The sequence below is a fragment of the Amblyomma americanum genome, chromosome 3, assembly GCF_052857255.1.
Source record: "Amblyomma americanum isolate KBUSLIRL-KWMA chromosome 3, ASM5285725v1, whole genome shotgun sequence".
NCBI classification, from domain to species: Eukaryota; Metazoa; Arthropoda; class Arachnida; order Ixodida; family Ixodidae; genus Amblyomma; species Amblyomma americanum.
Genome location: NC_135499.1, coordinates 137,948,835 through 137,964,027, shown reverse-complemented (window position 1 = coordinate 137,964,027; position 15,193 = coordinate 137,948,835). Strand labels below are relative to the sequence as shown.

Here is a 15,193-nt window from a genome sequence, read left to right as displayed (position 1 = left end):
TATTTTTCTTCATCTTGACAAACCTGCACTACCTTCATGGTGTCTTCCTTCTATATTTTTGGCTTTCCCTTAGGAGTGTCTGCTTTTCTGGCCTTCTATTTCTTTGCATAATATCTTAGGTCTGTAATTCAAAGCCATTTTGTGCCTTGCTTTTCAAGCTTAACATCTTTCATCTGCTTGCAGTGTCTTCTCTTTTCGTGTCACTTTCTTGTTAGTGCTGTCTAGTCAGCCCCCAGTTGTAACTGCATTATAATATTTTGTTTATGACTTGCTGACCTTGCACTGTCTTCTGTACCTTCTTTTTCCGCCTATATTTAGAGACTTATTGGATTTTCTTGTGAGCCTTTTGTGTTTACTGTCGTATTTTGTTTATCATATTTTATTTATCTCGCTTGCTTTGTGTGCATGTAAAGTTTCGCCTTCTATAAGTCGACTAAGACTCGCACTTACGTATCCTGCATGGCACACTGGAGGTCAAAATCAGTTGTGTCGTAATAACATATTGCGATGCTTTTAATGTATTTTGCGCTGCGTCTCTAGCTTAATTCTGAGATATGCCTGCCCATTCATTAACCAGATGACTTAACGCTGTTTGGAGTAGTCTAGTAGAGCTGCTAAACTTAACTATAAAATAGTAGTTTCGTTATCATAAGCCCCCACGGCGGGAGAACCTGCACAGCGGGTCAGACTTCAGCTGGGGATTAAGTAGACATATGACAAGTGCCGAAACCCAGTCGGTTTTCGTAACTTTACCGGCGTCTACATAACTAACGCAACTACGGAATCTCTACGCACGAGGATCATATTTCCTCAACTCTAATGCGAGTGACATTTTCCAGTTTTGGAACAGCCGAAGTCAGTGCCGCTACGCAGCCACACGAAAGGTGCATTAATTATTCTGACGGCTGGGAAATTGAAGATAAACCGGAACGCGCGCAAGAAGGCCTTCATAACCTTCAAAACGAACTTTATTCAGTAGGCGCTGACAAAGCGTACGTGAGGCGCCGTTTCTTGGTATAGTTAGTGTGACATAACGAAGGGATATAAAGCGAGCGTCGCTCGCTCTGTCCCGCCTCTCCCGCGCTTTAACTCTGCGCTATAAAGCGTAGGCACTTCGTTGCTTTGGCTTTTTGAGATTGAGTTTTGTTCCGCATGGTCGAGAGTTACATTCCCGCTAGAGAGAGAAAGGGTTTATTGATAGGAAAAGGCAGAGAGGTTTGGCCTGAAAAATAAATATCTGGCCTGCTACTCTGCTCTGGGGGACGGGAAGAGGAGATAAAAGAAGGTCACGATGGAGGACGATGATGATGGGAGGAGGCAGATGAAAAACTACTTTAAAAAAAAAACAAGGCACACTTTCTGACATCACAAACGCGAGACAAGGTCCTGCTAGAACAAAATCAGTACGGCGCGCTCTACTGAATAAATGTAGCCAACTAAGTACTAACACCGTGGGAACAACTCATAATTGTATGCATTCTGTACACACAGACGATTCCGTGCTTGCGTTTGTACAGAGATAAGCGGCTTTCGATCTTGGCCGTATAAGGGGAGATAAAACCAGAAACGAAGCGTTCTTGTAAAAATTCATGTAACAATGCTGAGAGATGGTGCTGCGTACGCAGCAAAATACTTTGAGGCTATTTAACAATAGCCTTACTCGAAGAATAACGAATTTTGAGATTTGCTTGCCCATCAAAGGGCAATTACTTTCACATCGCTTGATATTTCTGTAGAATCGTGGTCATTTAACTAGTATTTGTTGGTATGCCCTTCCTAAAAATTTTTTTTGACAGTCTATAGGCTGTCCATAGACTTCCGTCTATAAAGTCCATAGGTTGTCTATAGACAAATCCTAGAGAATAGTTTATAGGAAATACAAATCCCACAGACACTCTATAGACGATCTATAGATTTATGGGCATACACTTTCAGTAGACTTTTGTCTACAGACAGTCTCTAGAGAGAAAAAGAAATATCTATATAAAGGCAATAGATTTGATATGATGTCTATAGACTGCCTGTAGACAACTTTTATAAGGATGACTCGCTTAGCACAGTTATAAGAAAAGCCATTAGTTAAAGTATGAGTAATTTGAAGTGGCTCCAACAGCGGGTACAATTTTTCGAGGCATTCGAGCAGCCCCATATGGATTATATAGCACTCTCATTGTTTTTTCTTAAGCACGGCTTGACAAGCCAGTTACAGAACGAGGGGTTGAGGGCTGGAGTTAAATAGCTGTACTAAGAAAAATTTGTCATTTCGAATGCCTCAGAAGCGAATCGTCTTGTAAGTCGCGTGTCTTTTTTTTTTTTAGGTGGTTCACGTATTGACAACGACAGAACTCGACTATTGAGGGAGTATTTTTTTTAATGTTTGCTGCCTTTTGCATGCAGTGCCCCCTAAACGTCCAGTCATCATGGATGAAAATGGCACCAAGATTGAGAACATCACAAGGCCGTACCAGGAAGGCGAGGACTTGACCCTTACCTGCGACGTTTATGACGGTGAGTTTTCATTCTGTCGCTATGAACATTTTATTTTTTTCAGTCCTACCCGCCGTGCCTCCATATGTCCTTTTGCGGCTCTGTGCTGGCATCTGCCGCAGGGTGCCGTGCTACCTTGCTGCTTCCGCTGATTTATCCGTAGTTTTCTTTTCTGCATGTTTCCCGTGGCTACTAGCTATGATTCATGCTATCGTCAAAGTCGCTTTATTAAAGATGACCTTAAAATACCCCGCGTTGACGGACGAAGATGACGTAGTTGGTACAGCCTTTGTCAAAAGTATAGAGCCCGCAAGATCTGCTCCTTGGTAGTGCAGTGCGACTCGCTATGAATCGTCAGCGTTGAAAATCTCTTGAAGGTGGGATGATGTTCTATCGTCGTCACCCCTCAGAAAGTTAGGACTTCAACGGACGCTGCTAGAGTCCCAGTGCATTGCCTTGAAGCGAACCGTTCGCAAACGCCCTACGTCGTGAAAAGGAAATCACTTGTAACATTGGGCAGCACGCGTTAAGCACGGCGCCGTGCCTCGCTCTCTTTTCTTTTTCCCTGGCATATCATGCGTCACGAATTTCCTTTTCTATGGCCTTCGTTGATGGCACAGTTCATTTGATTCTGAGGTGTCCTTCTCTTCGCGGACGTGGTGATGTCCGGGGACCTGCACCGCATGCCGGGCATAGCACGGCTAACGCCTGCATTTATCGGCCAGTAATATGCTGGTAATTTGCGTGTTTCCCCCATCCCTTAGTTTTGTTCTGAAAGCACGCGTGTCTAGCATTACCTCTTCTCGTTCAAGAGAATCTACGTGCGGTTTTACTTTACTTTGATTGATTCGAAAGAAGGTGTCGAGAGCCACGAGTTTTTGCCCGCAATCACAAAAAGCGCGCCAATCTTCCAAAACTTGGGTGTTTTATGGAACCCTTCACGAAGACACTGCGCAACAGCTTGCAGCGCAAAAATAGACGACTTTCCCACTTCGGGCAAGGAGGCGTAAAATGAAGCATTGAAGAATAAAACAAATTATCCCAAGCCTTCAAGTGCCGTGCTTCTAGGTGTAAGCTTCTTTTAACCTTCAAAATTTTGGTGCCTCGAGCGGGGGCTAGATCCAAAGTAATAATAGACGTGGACGTTGCTCTAAAGAGACACATTCTTTTTTTCCCGAGCAGGTCTGAATGTAAATGTCAGCATCGAGCGCGTCCTTGAGGCGCTTGCGCGGCTTATACACTGGGACGTGGGCGGCGGACAGCTGTAATGGCGGTGCCGTTGACCGGGCAGGAATAATCATTGAGCAATGGGCGCATTGCGCATAAGAACGACGTTTCTGGCATTGACATTCAGCTTTTCGTCATCACAATGGCGAGAGGTGATCGCTGTACGCATCACACGGGCATCGCTTTCAACGCGACGTCCCCGGGTACGCGGCCTTCAGACAACCTTTCGTGTTAAATCTTCGACCATCTTCGACCGTCGCCGCGACTCTTGAATATAATACAAGACCGGAGAGAGAGAAACAGGGGATTTAGGAGAGAGACACGGAGGAGGGAAGGGATGTATGTGCGGCACAAAGCTCGCGCCGACGTTCAAGAGAAAAAAAAAATATGGGGAGGCAAAATGGAAACGTCTTGGGGCACTTACCAGAGAAAATGTGGCCTTCGCCTTGGAGTTGCATCATTGCAAGATGCCGCTTTTCATGGCTTCCCCATGTGGGTCTGCGTGCAAATGATTCGACCCAGCGTCGAGCACCGAAAGTGTCATTCCGCACCAGCTGGGGTTGGCACGGTTTTGCAATGCCCTAAGTTTTCCCCACGGATCAACAGCAGCTGTGACGTGTCTATTCTTTTTTTGTTGACCACTGCAGGACCCTGTTTCCCCTTTAAGCATTGCGCATAAAGTGTTGCGAGTTTTTAAAAGACACACGTAAAGGCGCTTTTGAGAGCTTCACACCTGTTTCTGTTCTTTTGCGGTGGTGACGCTCAAAACGAAGTTACTGACTTCATTGCGATGTATAGTTAACATCAGACATCAAGTGTTTTCTTTTCTTTTGGATTCCAAGCTGAAGGGCTTGCTAGAAGATTCAGAGCATTTACTCCTTTTCCTCAGAGGGATAATAAGATTCTATTGAATTTCTCGCTCCGCTATGTTTTCCTTTTCCTTTCTTTTTTTCTACATCAATCAGAAAGGGACTCTTGCAAGTCATTTGCTCCATGAGACGAGACGCGTAACAGGCTTCCAAACAACAATATAGCCGTAAACACGCGCTGCTTTACGGCTTCATATTGTGTCACGTAATGGTCTCACATTCTTGCCGATGTCGTGTTCGCGCGTCGCTCCGAACCGAATAAGCGGGATACAAACGCGACTCAATCATTATATTTCTTTCTTTCCTAAGGGTTGAAGAGAGAGAGAGAGAGAGAGATTTAGAAAGAAACATATACGTTTAGGGTTCCAGTCTAGCTTTGCGTTCGTATCTTCTTGTGGACGCAGCTATCCGAGAAGACATCAAGCATCGCCCGCTCTCAGCTCGCATATCGCTCTCGAAGAGGCGGAATGAGCGGGGGCAAAAGAAACTGCAGCCCATCATCAGCAGCGGCCGAAAGCGGCGCAGCAGAAGGGGCCGCTGCAACATTCTCTCGCAAACATATGGCCGAAAACAAGCGGGCGTCCGCTCTTTCGCTCGCCCGGCCGGGGTCTCCTCCCGCAGCGTAGAACGAGAAGTTATGATCCGAAGAGAAGCCCGAGGTTTCCGCTGCGCGGACTCCTCAAGCGCGCCGCGCACAGCATGAGCGGCGGAAGCATTGTTTTCAAGTATACGATCTCTGGCGCTGACGGCTTCCCGAAGAAGAACGCTCGCGTCGCATTTGTCTTCGTTGTTGGCTGCGGGGATGGGGGGGCGGGGGGGGGGGGGGGGAGAGACTGCGGGACTGCGCGCGCGCGCGCGCCAGCGTTCTGGCGGGCGTTTCCTCTCGAAGAGGAAGCAGTGCCGCAGAAAAAAGGTCGCGCTCCCGGGAGCAGAACCCTTTCCTCCTTTAACCCGCCCTATCCTCCTCCTGCTTTCATCCTCCACCAGCGTCTCCCTTTCGCCCGGCCCAGCACGAGCTGTTGTCAGCAAAAAAATGACGGCAGTCAGAAAACTAGCAGAAAGCGTGCCTCTTGGAAAGCGAGAGGGAAAGGGGGAGAGGGAGTTAGAGGAGAGAGATATGAAGACAGGGTGCCGAATATGGGGTCTTGTTGTCTGGCCGCGTCTGCTCTGCTCTGCCCTGGCCCGGCGGCGGCAGCGGCAGCGACGGAGAGCCCTTTATTCCGGCTTGCAAGTGACAGTCCTATTGGAACCAATAACTTTCCTGGTTCTCCCGCGGCGGCGCGCGCTGCTGGCGCGGGGCCTGCATTATAAATGGCCGGGATTTTTCTCAGCGAAGCCTGTGTAGTGGCTCGCGAATATCGGATTCCCCGACGCCGCAAGCGTTTTCAAGAACCGAGATGCGGTTTGCCGCCCGCCGCGCGTCGCTGCTGGGGCGTTATTGAGGCGAGCAAGCTGCCGGCAGAAGTCCTCTGAAGCTCGGCCTGTGCTGGCCGAGCTTGGCTTGGCTTGGCTCGTTTGTTTCTGCTAACGGCGTTTGCCCTCTTCTAAAATGCGAGTGGCCCCCCAGAGAGACAGTTTTGCACTTTAGTTTTTTTTTGTGTGTTTTCTCTCCGTCCTCTTGAGCAGTGAGCCATGAAAATATTTTTATTCCTGCTTTCGTATGTGTTTGCGAGTGCGTCTCGCAACTATGGAGAACTGGCATTAGAGACGGCTGTATACTTGAGTTCTAGCGGTTCTGTGCAAAGAATGAACCTATGGACCACATGCGTGCCGATGCGCAGACCGCAAGGAAAAGAGTCTGGCGTCACGCTCGCGTTACAATCGGACATCTTTTGTGTTTGTGACTGAAATGCCATTCTGGATGGTTCACAGCGGCTTTGTATGAACACAAACCGAAATTGAATGATAAAAATAGTAAATTTTATGTTGTAGCCGGAAGAAGTAGTGATGCTTCTTCTGTAGTCTTAAATGAAACCGTATGCTTAATGTACCCATGAGTAAATTAAAAAAAATGTTTGTGTTTTGTGCCCATTCATCTGCCACTATTAAGTGCGTCCGCTTTCTCTTGGTACTTCCGCAAGCGTCGCGCTCCATGGAGAGCAGGGTAGAATTGATACGCTTATAACTCTTCCTGCTGAGGGTAGGGCTTGGTAGCGAGTGGTAGAAGGTGCGATTGTCAATGGAATCAAAGGCGCATTGCTAGTTGCCACTGTATATCTTGGGAAATATAGTGAGTGGTCATTTTGGTTGATTCTGTGCGGGAAAATATTCGAGAATTACCCACGAGGAAGCAAATGAGCTTACTATGACGAAACAAAAGAACACAAAAACAAAGTTTTTTTAAGCATGTCCGGAATTTATGTTCCTCTTTCTTGTTTCGGTTGAGTCATATTCCCCACGAAAGAGAAATAGCTCTTTAAGTGCAATGCAGAGACTCTACCGAGCTTTTCAAACACGATTGTTTAAGATATGCCACTTTGCCTGTAGAGGACGAGGATAGAAGTAGGCCATCAAAACTCGGAACTTATCAGAAGAGAACGCAGACATGGGTGCTGCTTTAGAACATGCGCGTCATAGAGCTGCGCATCGTCAACCAGTGGAAACACGTAACAGTGTTTTCATACTGCAGACTGTGAAGGTTTTTAGCATTCGAGGATAGATGCTGACTTGGGTGTGTAATAAAACAGTCCTAAAGCCACACACCCTAGACAGATGCCTTAAGTGAAAAAGTACGCTTTAATTGAAACCAGTAGCAGCTATCACTCCACACCAGTTAGCCGCTTCAAGTTTCACGCTATCGATGCCATACGACTACACTGCCCGCTTGACATGTTCTTCACATAGCCTTCTCCTGGAACAACCTTCTTTATCACAACGTTGCTGCAGCCTGCCCGTCAGGTTGCGTTCTAGGAATCGGCTTTCTCAAGCCACAGATATTCCTGACATCCAACACAAACCGAAGTACTTTTACCAATACTGCCTCGCAATCGATGCCCACCATGAAGCTAGCGCCGTTTTGATTTTGCTTACATGTGAACTAACCTTTACGCAATATACCCCTGTAAGAATATTAAAAGAATAAAGAGAAGTGAGGTGAAGAGGTTCAAAATTCTGCATCAGATCTTATATGACATAAGAAGCTTACCTTTTTTCAGCCGACGAAACAAGAAATCGGCCACACTGACCCCAGTATAACAACTATCAAAGCATGCTATTAATGCAGTCATTGAGATTTAAGGAAACAAATCACTTGTTTTTAAAACGCATCCTGTAACCCCCTCTAAAATATTTTGTGACGTGCATAACGGCATAGATAAATTATGTACATATTTGTGTCGGACTTCGAGAAATACCTGTGTACGTTTACTAGTCTGAAACAGTGGCAGGCTTTGGAGCCACCAACACTAGCGACACTGCGCCGCGCATTGCCCGAAATACTCGGCTCATACAGAAGATAAATTCACCATTTTGTGGTCGAAAAAAAAAGATATACCTTTTGAATGGGCACCAATCCTAGCGCAAACGAGCGTGCGGGCGAAGCCCCCTAATGTGACCGCCCTGTCGTCGAGTGCCCCCACCCCGGTTGTTCCCAGAATAGACGCAGCGATCAGGCTTCGTCCGTTCGGGCGTGAACTTAAATTGGCAGACTAAAACTGAAAAGACCTCACGAACTCCTGATCGCATTCGCGGTTCCGTATTTTGTATGTGTGACGACGCTATGAATAGGATCTCGTTCTTTCACTCCCTGCAGCTATTTAACTTGACGTAGGCTTTCACGGACGCTTATTTATTTGTATCTGATATGACCGGTAGCTGAGATTTAGATGCGTCGGGGTCTAAAAACACAACTAGTCGTTCGATATTGCCCTCTTTAAATGCGCATGCGCCAACGCTCTCTTCTGCGCTAGACTGGTTAGCTCTTACAAACATTTCTTTAGCTATATATAGATATTCTCTAGTCAACCTATGTACTGGAAGTTATAGGAATCGTTCTTCATCTGTTCTGCAGAGCGGCGTTTCACTCCTAACCATAAAAGACATACCCATGGGCTTGTCTTCATTAAAAAGCGAAAGTATTTCATTCTTAAGCATAAGAAGTAGATATTCTTGTTTGTGGAGAATGGCTGGTTTTTAATAGCCACGACGGATGCTGGAAGCTTGAAGAGGTCTTAATGTAACTGTTGTGTTCTTGCATACGCAGTGAAAACTGGGTAGATGATATGGATAATGTGAGCGATTCTGAAAGTTAATCGCCTGCTTTAACTTACTAGAACGGCATCACATGCAAAGAATGAGCGATGACATGGCAATGTATGACATCTTTCTTGCTTCTTTTTATAATACACTAATGTCGTAACACACAGTGTAACTTTGTTCTTTTCTTACCTCCTTCTAAATAGTCTGTTAGATTTACGCGACAGTGACTGGCACGCGAAATCCTGCCTCCCTTTCATCTTGCTTTTGTCATCCATGTGGCAGAGCGCACTTTAAGTTGGCGATCATCATCGTAGTCATCGGCGGGCGCAGCAGCAACTACAGGAAAAAGACCTCTCTCGTATTTCTCTAATTAACCCAGTCCTGTGCCGGCTATGGCCACCTTATCCTCGTTTGCCATATGTAAACATTAAATGAGCCCGCTAAGTAGCGTGATGTAACAAGAGTGTTCCCGCTCATAGTATGTTGACATGTTTCCCCGAAAGCAGCAGTGCAAGTAAAGGTGCCCGGTCTAATCTGAGTGTTCACTGATACGATAAGGTCGACCCAGTGAAAATGTCTAGTGCTGGTTAAGGTAAAATGCTAACATAAGCTTTTCGAACTTCCCAAATTGATAAACATTTTACCGTAGCTGTACTCTCCGACAGTGCAGAGTGGGCGCGCAATTTTAGAGCTTATATTCGCGGAAGATTGTGGCCCCTTTCGTTTACTGAGCTTCCATACGAGCCTGCTTCTCTGCCACACTTTCATTTCTTGGGCTTCTTTGCAAGGCAGGCTGGTTGCCGTAAGCGTAACGCTTTGCATTTCTGAAGCAACCGCGAAGGAGGTATAAGACTTTATTGAAACCTTGGCTGCAAAGCTTAGATTCAAAAACTCGGCAGTAGAAAAGAGAGCGGCCAATGTAATAACAATAAAAAGCGGTAGGAGTTTAACGTAGTTACAACGACTAGACGTGCGAAAGCATGTGTTTAGCCTGATTGGCTCATGGCTTTGCTTTTCTGGGTCGTCGGCACGTCTGGCGACGATACTAGACACAGGTTAAAGGGCCACAGAAAGGGGTGTTTGAGCTTGGCTTTAAAATGCTTGCACTATGTAGAGTACAAGCCACCGAGCGTCCATGCCGCGTACGAGACCTCAAAAGCGAGCGGGAAATTTACAATGCATTTTTAAAATCACCGCTTTCGCATCCCGCGGCGACGCGCGGTGCCGAGCTTTCGCGCGAAAACTTGGCATACGACGTCACATTGTGCAAGTGACGTCGGCAGCAAGGGGTTATAATTGGTCCGCAGCGCCAAATTCAAACGTCATGAGCTACCACGGCCACTCCGCGCGCGCCGCAGCCGGCGTAGGTAGGGGAAGTACTTGCAACTGGGCTTGTTGGTGCATATTCGTGAAAGACATAAGAGCGCAAACTGGCAACACGGACTAGGAAGGGAACAGGACGAGCGCTACACTTTCAACAGGGGAGGCGCCGAGTAGGTTGGGCCGATTGGGTTTGGCGTGCGAGAGGAGAGGGAAAGGCGCGAAGGCGCGGAATTTCAAATTTTCTCTGCATATACCTCAGCTTCCACAAAACACATTAACAAAATTCGTGCTGGAGGATAATTATGAAGCTACGTCTTTTAACATCCCGGACATATTGCAACTCTATTAGAGCCCCTTTCTGGGTCCCTTTTAGCTCTGAGCGAAGTTAAGCTGATCCGGTCTGTTCGCGCCGCAGATAAAAGTTCACAAAGACAACGATGTGCAATGCACAGTGCGAGAGTGTGCTGCAGTTTAACACGAGGCTTGATCGACTGCGGCGTTATCATGGTGCTCTCTTGCACTCGCCATCGAAGCTGATCTGTCCGCGCCGTCGCGTGCTCGAGTCCCAGTCACGGCATTAATTATTTATTTATTGATTTATTCGAGGCCAAGGCTTCATCGATAGCCCGGCTTTTAGAGCTTTGGTTAACCTATCCTCTTTCCTGTACGCCTATAAAAGAACGTAAACTTTGTTTATTGTAACCCAGTTGAGCTCTGCAGTGCGGACACAAATGTCGCTCCTGAAAACCCCGGTGTGCAAGCACTACAGTGCATTTCTACGTTGAAACAATTGTTTCGTGTTCCTAATGCTTCTGCCGGACGTTCTCTGTGCAGGCCAGCCCGAGCCCGTAGTCACGTGGTGGCGCGGCTCGGAGCTCCTGCAGCAGGCGCTGAGCCGCACGGCGGGAGGCCACCCGCGTGCCACTCTCTTCCGCCTGCGACTCACGCGTGCGGACTTCCAGACCCGCCTCACCTGCCGCGCCACAAACAGCAACATTACCCAGCCAGTGTCCACCACAATCGTGGTCAACATGCACCGTGAGTACAGATCAAATCTACCGTAGCCCTTGCAGCATATATTAAGGCGATAGCCTTTAATGGCTCATACGCGTGGTGACCGTCCATCCGTTACATCGCCACCTAGGTCACGTGACCTTGTGGTGTCACGTGGTGATCTTAAGGTCACCGAAAGATCTATAATTCGGGTAAAAATTGCTCAAGAACGAGGAAACGTGGATGATTACGTCACACCAGACAAAAGGATGTCGAAGCAGTGTGATCCGCTGCCAAGCAACAACTGCCGACGCTCTGCGCATGCGCAGCGTGACGCCACCGCTTCTTCTGCCATGCTCGCGCCAGCTGCTTTTCTCCTCTGTCGTGAAATGAATTCAAGCGCAGCAAATTCAAATCAGTGCAATGAGTTGTAAACGGCTTTCGCCTTCCCGCAGTTATGAGATATCTAAGTGCCTCCAACAAATTTTTTCTTCCAATGCATGGTTCTAATGTGTATTTAACACTAGTATTCTTTGAGCAGAATACTAGCGTGAAATACACATTAAAGTTTGTAAGTTGCATTACTTGCGCATTTCTATGTGTGCGGGGTTGATGTTTTTATTTTTTTTTTAAACGCATTTGGGGGGGGGGGGTTGTTAACTACTCCGTTGCAGCATTATTTACCATTAGTTCCGGCTATACATATGTACTGTATTGATATTTGTTATTATTTTCCGCTAGTTTGTAGATGACGGTGCTGCTTTTTTTGTCATTTACCTGCATTTATGCGTTATGTTATATGTAGCATCCCCCCACCCTGTATTGCCAAACTGGGGCTGTGGGTAATAAATAAATAAATAAATAAGTAAATAAATAAATAAATAAATAAAAATACGCCTACGCTAAGTATTTTTTTGCTGAAAAATGTAGTTCTTACTTTTCTGTGTATATTTTTGAGGTTCCTCAAGACATAACGTTACGACTCTTAGTGGTGAGCGTCTTTTCACCGATGTAATCATCGTGGGGACTATAAAACACAAGACGAAAACGTTATCGCTGAAATCACTCGCTACAACCAATTTTTACGAAAACAAAACCATTTATGCACAGTTTTTATCCATGAACATTTTCATTGGAATTCGCTTTCAGAATGCATGCATAGGTGAGTCCGCAGAGCTTAACCAAGCAGTGCAAATATATTTTTTCTCAGAAGATTCATTGTTCTTTTTTTGTGATCGCACTGCTTTTTTTTCATATGTTGGTTACTTTGAAGTACTGATAGCTTCTATTTTTTTCTATTTTTTTTGTCCGGCTCTTGCTTTACTGAATTTTGCCATTACAATGCTTGTACGCAATTTTTCATGTATGCCGCACCTGCTAGGGCCGAAATTCAAGCCTGCAGTATTGTGAAATAATAATAATAATTACTTTGTGCTCCTGGTGCCAGAAAGCTTTTGCGCTCCATGTCTTTTTCTTCACTTACGCTTTTACTATCTATTTTAGAGTAAATAGCCGAATTTGCGGGGCAGGCGGAGTTCTGGTTAACCGGAACTCATTTCGAGCCTTTTGTTCCACGCTAACAATGCTATCCCACTCCTTGCACCTTCGCACCGCTATGATACGGATCCACGTGCAGGGCGAAAGCCTTCGCTGCTTTCGTTAGCTTTTGCAATGTCGTTACTATGCAACTAAACGAGGCAGGGCTGTTGTAAGCACTAAGTTCGCTGGTGAGAAAACACTGTGTAGCTTAACTAAAGCTTGCGCAACACTTGAATTGTGAGACTGTTCCGGTTTTGGTAAGTTAGTGGTAAATAGTTTATGTGGGTTTAATGTCCCAAAGCGACTCAGGCTATGAGGGACTCCGTAGTGAAGGGTTCCGTAAATTTCGACCACGTGGGGTTTTTTGACGTGAATCGCACAATACACGGGACTCTACCCTTACAAAAATTTCTTTAGAGAGCCTATAGACTGTCCATAGACTTATGTTTATAAGTTTTATACACTATTCATAGAAAAACTTTAGAGAAGTCTACAGGCAATACAGATCCTATAGGCAGCCTATAGACAATCTATAGATTTATGGCCATACACTTTTAGTAGACTTTTGTCTATATACAGTCTATAGACTATGAAGAGACAAGAAATATTCATATAAAGGCAATAGAGTCTATAAGAAGCCTGTAGACTGTCTAAATACCATTTTTGTAAGGGCAGGATTTCACCTCCATCGAAATTCGACCGCCGCGTCAGGGATCTAGCCAGCGTCTTTCGGGTCAGCAGCCGAGCGCCATAACCACTGAGCCACCACGGCGGTTGGTTTTGGTAAGTGCAATATTTAACCGTCATATTTCGTTAACAGTAACGCAGTGTTGGCGATTAACGAATAAACTCGTCTTTTGGCGTACTAATTACTCTTCATGTCGGAGCCACACTTCGCGAGAGAAAACCGTTGAGTAATGAGAGCGCGGGGAATTTTTCATCCAAGAAAGAAGAAATAATCAAGTATGAAGAAAAAAAAGGTATGAAAATTCAGACGCGAAACGAGGTAGAGTCTGCTCAAAGGTGGCATAACATAGATTCATGACCCCTCGCTATGTAAACATTTAATCAATAAACCGTACTGCCCCCCCCCCCCCTTCTTCACTAAGCACTATTCCGCAAATTAGAAGCGTGTGCTGTCTCGCCTTACTCATTTTCACTTTTATGTTTTTGTCTTCCTGGTCACTCGGCTGATTTTAACAATGCATGAGCAATGCTTGAAGTAAGGTGCTCGCCCCGAGACACACGAAAAACATTGTATCATTTTCGCCTTTTTGTTTATATAATAAAGTAGGAGTGCTTGTTTGAGTTTGAGCTTGTTTTCGATTAGCCCGTACAACTTGGTTACACGATGAGATGAAAAACGCAGGCCTGGAACTGCTTAGGTTAGGTCATGTCAGGTTAGGTTAGGTTAGGCTATGTTAAAGCCGCGGGCTATGTGAAACTGCGAACGGCGACCTTTTCTTTGAAGAGAAGGGAAACGAGGGAGGAAGAGAGAGAGGGAGAAATCATAAGTACATAGTGTTAACTTTGTTGCTCCTGGCACGGCAGCATGGCGGGGCAATTTCCTGCTTTTTTTTCTATAATGATATGTGCACGTGGAGATATCTCAAAGGCGAATGGCGTCCACATCTGCATCAGCGTTCTGATGCGTCGTAATCGGAATATCTCGCGCTTTCCTAGCGCTGCAAGACAATGTCTCTCAGGAGCTTAAGCGACATACAAGTCAGGGAGATGTGCACTCTAATGCTTTCAAGATAACGCTACCTGTAGCAGAGGGATTCAGATGAGCTTCGCAATGGATGCATTCAATGATCTGGGAATGTGAATGGTTAAAGCTATCACTGTTACAAGTTCCGCATGCTCTTAGATGGATGGTGCGGCTATTCAGCAATAATTTATCACCGCCAGAGGAAAAAAGTATCCCGGAAACGTGGTGGTGTAAAACAAGGAGCTGCTTTATTTTGTTATATTTGCTCATTCAGCTCATTAATTTAGGAAAAGGCCTCAAAGAAGTGCGGTATTAATTTACCTGCTGTTGCGCTGTTTTATGATGACAGATGAAAACAAACCTCAGTGCGTCTTGCACCCCGTGATCATTAAGTCTATGCAAAAACTCTCGGCCGAATCGAAGTGGTTTTCTTGTTTCTGAAACACTGCACTAACATCACTTCAAATATAGCGGCCTGTAGCGGCCGCCATTTTTATGCAGGTAAGTCTCAAAGCGATTGCAGTGAAATGCAGGCCATACCGAAACGGCAGGATTACAAGCCAGCAAGTTTCGAAACCGCTGCCAGACTCATGTTTCAATGTGTTGCACAAAACGACCAAAATCGGAAAAAGAAAGGTTCTTCGCAGACTCATGTTGTTTCCAGCATGAGCGAATTTCGATCTGAGAAGCAACCACTCCTGCCAGAAAGTTAATCAATGCTTTGTCTCGCCTTCCCTTCGTTTGATCCGCGGTGCGCGCGAGTGTTGTTCCACGTGCGAGGTCAGGTCGTATCATGCATGCACGGGCTGAAGAGGCAGCCTAGACGATCGATGGCCCGGAGGTTAAG

General features: G+C 45.9%; 1 protein-coding gene across 1 annotated transcript in view; it reads left to right on the top strand.

The window, feature by feature from the left end:
• Nucleotides 1-15,193, top strand: part of LOC144124984 (synaptogenesis protein syg-2-like) — a 317,203-nt gene that overhangs the window by 253,864 nt on the left and 48,146 nt on the right. Inside the window, exons 3-4 of the mRNA XM_077657983.1 lie at nt 2,398-2,508; nt 10,938-11,141. Of these exons, the coding sequence (XP_077514109.1) occupies nt 2,398-2,508; nt 10,938-11,141 (315 nt within the window). The remainder of the gene's footprint in view (nt 1-2,397; nt 2,509-10,937; nt 11,142-15,193) is intronic.